Raw genomic sequence first — 4,731 nt, forward strand, 5'->3', positions numbered from 1 at the left:
TTAATCAATACAATGGTCTATCATGTTCATGAGGTTGCATTGGTCTGTTCCTTTGATTGATCTTGGATGGTACCCCAATGGTGCCCAAGAGAACCTTGGTTGCGGCTCGATGTGACATCCATGATGTTGTTGTAGTACTCGGCAATCCTCCCTCAAAACCGTTCCTTTGATTGATCTGTTCAAACCAATGCATCAAGGGAGATGTTCATCCAAGCCTAACACAAAGGTACATCTTCATCTTGAGAATAGTTGTGAGTCTTTTCTCTTGATGGTGGCTTCGTGGTTGATTGTGTCTCCATGTGATCGTCAACATCTTCGGCCTTGGCCTCCTCTTTGAGCACTTGATGATCAAACACTGAGTCATAGTTGAAATCTTCAAGCCCAAGCATACGTGGCTCCTTAACAACGAAAAGAATTTAGTTGCGTTCATCTCCGCACTATGACAACACCACCACCAGACAATGCATTAGCCGAAATGAAAAGACATTTTATTACCTTGATGGCATTTCATCGACCACTTGGCAGCCACAATCCTTGTTGCCGGCAATGGCGGTCGGACGCATAGGAGGAGTAGCCGTAGCGGTGGCCTGAGACGGGGTCCATGGCACCGGACGAGGGCGAGGCACCGAAGGCACCTTCTTGTTGTTCTTCTTCGCCACGTCATCGACGAGTGCCGACAATTGTCGTCTGCTTCCTTGCCCTCTTGCCGCGGCTGGAGCAGTGGGAGGGCGGCCTGCCGTCACCGGAGACATAGCGGTTGTCTACTTCCTTGCCCGCTTACCGATGGCTAGAGCAGTAGGAGGGCGGTGAACCGTCGAAGATGCAACAGCCTTGCCACCGACCTTGCTGCCGGCGGTGGTTGCCGGTGAGGTGGCCCTGAGGAGGTTTTGGTGCCCAACCTCTTTTTTGGTGCGGGCGGCGGCGCGGGGTCGTTTTCGGCAGTGAAGCCCCGGTGGCGGTGGCGGAAGGATCTTGCCTCTCCATCCCATCCGGAATCGGGGGCATTGGTGGTGACTGCGGCGAGTAGGGGGAAACGGCGACAGGATAGCCGCTCGGGCGGGAGAAAGGGTAAAAGAAAATTTTACTCCGCCCGGCCTCGGTCGAGTATATTTGAGATACTTGGCCGAAGTTTTCAGGCCGAGGAGGATAATTTGTCGTCCACTAAAGGATTGCACCTCCACTAAAGGATCGTAGGGGATCCGTTAGAGATGTAACCGATTTGATCAATAATGTCCAATCTTGACTAAAAATAAATCAATAATCGACTGGATATGTCTTTGTGAACCTTGTTGTTCTGTGCATGCTGTATTGCTCTGTGTAGCCTTCCGGTAACATGAACAACCGATCTTTTGTACAAAAGTGAGCAAGAATGCAATCATCTTAAGCAACAGGAGGAGATTATTAGGTCCATGAGGAAGCAGGCAAATACATATAATCGCAGAGGTATTACACATAAGGTTTGTGAGAGGCTAACATTCACATCGTCACTTGACGAGCTACTGATACAAACATTGGATGGAGCACACGCGGCAGCTTCGATCGTTTAAGCAGCAACCTCCTTGATCTCGTCCAGGGCGTAGTTGTTGGTCGACACGCCGGCGTAGTTCACCTTGGCGAAACGCACCACCACCGGGTAACGGGTGTTGGGATCCTACACGCGCCATCCATCAGTATTTGGTGATCGAGTTCACTAACAGAAGCATTCCATTGCATTTGCAAGAAGTGAAGATTGGAGGGGACAAGCCCGTTGGTTACCTGATCAACCGTGACGACGGATCCGGTCCCGTTGTACCAGTAGGACTCCCTCCTCAGAATCTTCACCTGATCATATTTCATTTCAGGCAAGAGTTGAGCCACGATTGCCCCAGCCGCTTCACAGAGATGCTAACAATGGAGTGTACTGACGTACCTTGGTTCCCCTCTTGGGTCCCCTCGGCGGCGGCTTGGCTTTGGCGGGCTCCTTGGTGGCCACGGTGGCGTCCGGTTTCTCCTCCGCGGCCGGTGCTGGTTCCGCCGGCGCGGCGGCAGTGGGCTCCTCCTCGGCGCGGGCCACGAGCTTCAAGCCCAGTCGGTTGGAGGGGACGAAGCTGACGCGGCTGCTCACGCCGCCGTTGGTGCCGCTGGGGATGCCCGCCGCCAGCATGAATCTGGAGGTGGCCGACGCCATGTTGGTGCTTGCCATCGGGACGGCAGCAAGGGCTGTTTGTCGGTGCTAGCTTAGCTCCTTCCTTGTGGTCGTGTGGCTCCGGCCGGCCAGCAAAAGTATGTGAGTCGATGGCGAGGTGTAAGGCGAAATAAGGTGCAACCGGCCCTGGTCGGGATGGCGAGCGGAGATAGGCGGATTATCTATCTCCAGCCAAGTGGGTGATTTGTGCCGGCCACTGCGGTGCCGCCGCATGGCATATCTTATCCTCCCATGTGGATAACCTCCCATCCATGCGATGCACTCGCTTGCTCGCCCACATACACAGATTGCAATCTTGGTTCATTTCGGCTATCGTTGGTTACCGTCGAGTTTTCTTTCTTTTTTTGAACATCATACATTTTATTCCTCAAACAATTGACATATCGTTTACAATGTGGGGAAGAATAAAGTCGAGGATAGTAAAGTCACAGAGTTCAGACGAGTTAGAAACACAAGAAAATTTAGCTAAGCTATCAGCAACAACCACATTAGCTTCTCTGCAACAATAACCTTAGTCAAAACTAGCGAAATCCATAGCGGGCTGAATGCATTCTGCTATTACTGCCACATCAGGACCCATATAATCATCTGCGTAAACAAGTAATCGGCGGATTAGAGCGTTTTCAGCACACACTTCCTAACAGTGGATCCTGCTCGTCAGGAGCTGGTTTTGCAAAAAAGCCCACATGGACATTTTTTTTGCATCCAGCCACATGGACACTTTGACTAGTCTTTTCCCCTACTTCTCCTCTCTCTATCTCTAAAATGTCGCCGGCAATCATCCTCTTCGTGCACGGCCGCATGCTCCCGACCTATCTTGTCTTCCACCAGCGCCAAGCCCACGCCCACGACGACGCGCCCGTCGTAGCCTTGTTCTACGCAATGGCGCGATCCTCGCTAGACACATAATGTGCGTGGGTGCCGCGGTCTGCGGCTTGAGCTCACACACGTGAGCTAGCAACTTTCCCCAAGAGCGCGCCCACTGGCATGGGCAAGACGGTGCACCTCCTTCTAGTGCATTGTGGCGGTTCCTTCTCCAACCGCTCCACGTCCTTCTCTCCTGCTCCATCTAGTCGCTGACACCAGAACATCACCTCGACGCCCTAAGGCTAGCACGGGCGTGCCATCCGTCCTCCACCCAGTGCGGCTCCAATGGCACGTGCTTGCGCGGCGCCAAGCGCTCTGCAATCTCACTGTCAACCTCGCCGAGTAGAGCAGCACAACAGTGTGGTCCATGCGGCAGAGAGCATCTGCTACGCCATGTTCGGCTTGGTCACCGCCATGTGTTTTGATGCGGGACACTGCTGGAACAATCTTTCATGATACCAAAACAACTCACAACTAGCAACAACTATTTTGAGTTACAAAGCTCAGCAGGAAACACTCTCAAATATATTGGAACCTAGGTAGAATCACAAGATAGGACCACAATGACCCTATATGGACTAACGACATGCCCTCTAATCCACACACATGACCTAATACTCAATGGAAAATAGTGCTCACAACACAACACACACAACCTCACCGATTATTTACAGACTTAAACTCAGGAATCTCATCCCCCTCACATGTAACAGACCGGGAGTACTTAGAGGCACGTACTTGTTAGGTGTGAAAATAACTCAAAATGAAGGATTAATTTGTGAGTCCCAATCAATAGTAGGAGCAAACTTGTTGAGCCTCATTCTGTAATTAATTCCTGAATAATTTGCATGGGAGCTTACATAACTTTTGACTCAAGACCTTGAATGGCACAACATTTGTTTCACATGAAAACTAACATCCAATGCCATCTTATCCAGCCCCTAAAACGAACTAGACCCTTCTAGAATTAATTGTATGGTTGGTGGCATATGTGGTGTGGAGTCTACCTATAGCAGAACCTATTCTGTACCGGGATCGCCCACTTATGCACTTGAAGAGTGGATTAGAGATACAATAGTTCATATTAGTATGATGATTTTGGAATCCTCGAGGATGCTTTACTACTCAAGCACGTTCTCTACTAACTTAGTATCTTTTTCATTCCTGGCTTTACTTTTCTGTTCGTAGATTAGTAAAACTCATGTTTAATCTGTTTCCCCTAACAACCGACTATAGTATACTATTTTTAAACTTTGGTTTGGGTCCATACGGAACTGCGCAAGTGACAACAAGTTGCCGGGTTTGTTGTGCCTTCCTATTCCTACCTATGGGATCGATAAACCTTACTGCGAATTTACTACAAAGCAATGTGCACTCATAGGACATCACTGTGACGAACAACTTTGATTACATCGGCGCATGCTGGAATAGGTAACACCAAGCTTGACAAACCAACAACACAGTGCTGACATGCCTAGGAGCTTTCTAACCGGCTGCCAATGGTACACCAAGGGTGACCGTCGAACGGTACCCGAAAGCAACCACCAGCCACCGGCCTGTCAGTAGCTAACTAGAGATGGCGGACCTAATGGTTCTCATGGGCCCCGTGCTGGCTAGCTCAGGAAATGTTCAAATAGAGCTTGGTTCGTGAATTAAAAAAATACTCATGATTTTGAAAA

The 4,731-nt window shown here is 50.0% G+C and overlaps 1 protein-coding gene across 1 annotated transcript; it reads right to left on the reverse strand.

Moving 5' to 3' along the window:
- Positions 1 to 1,380: 1,380 nt before the first annotated feature.
- Positions 1,381 to 2,320, reverse strand: LOC125511220 (photosystem I reaction center subunit IV, chloroplastic). Its single transcript, XM_048676542.2, has 3 exons — positions 1,910 to 2,320; positions 1,756 to 1,821; positions 1,381 to 1,651 (listed from the first exon to the last, which is right to left on the reverse strand). The coding sequence occupies exons 1-3, from the start codon at positions 2,180 to 2,182 to the stop codon at positions 1,544 to 1,546; spliced, it is 447 nt and encodes a 148-aa protein (XP_048532499.1). The 5' UTR covers positions 2,183 to 2,320; the 3' UTR covers positions 1,381 to 1,543.
- Between the last annotated feature and the right edge of the window lie 2,411 nt (positions 2,321 to 4,731).

This window comes from Triticum urartu, chromosome 5A (genome assembly GCF_056163025.1).
Source record: "Triticum urartu cultivar PI428250 chromosome 5A, HENAU_Tu73, whole genome shotgun sequence".
Lineage (NCBI taxonomy): Eukaryota > Viridiplantae > Streptophyta > Magnoliopsida > Poales > Poaceae > Triticum > Triticum urartu.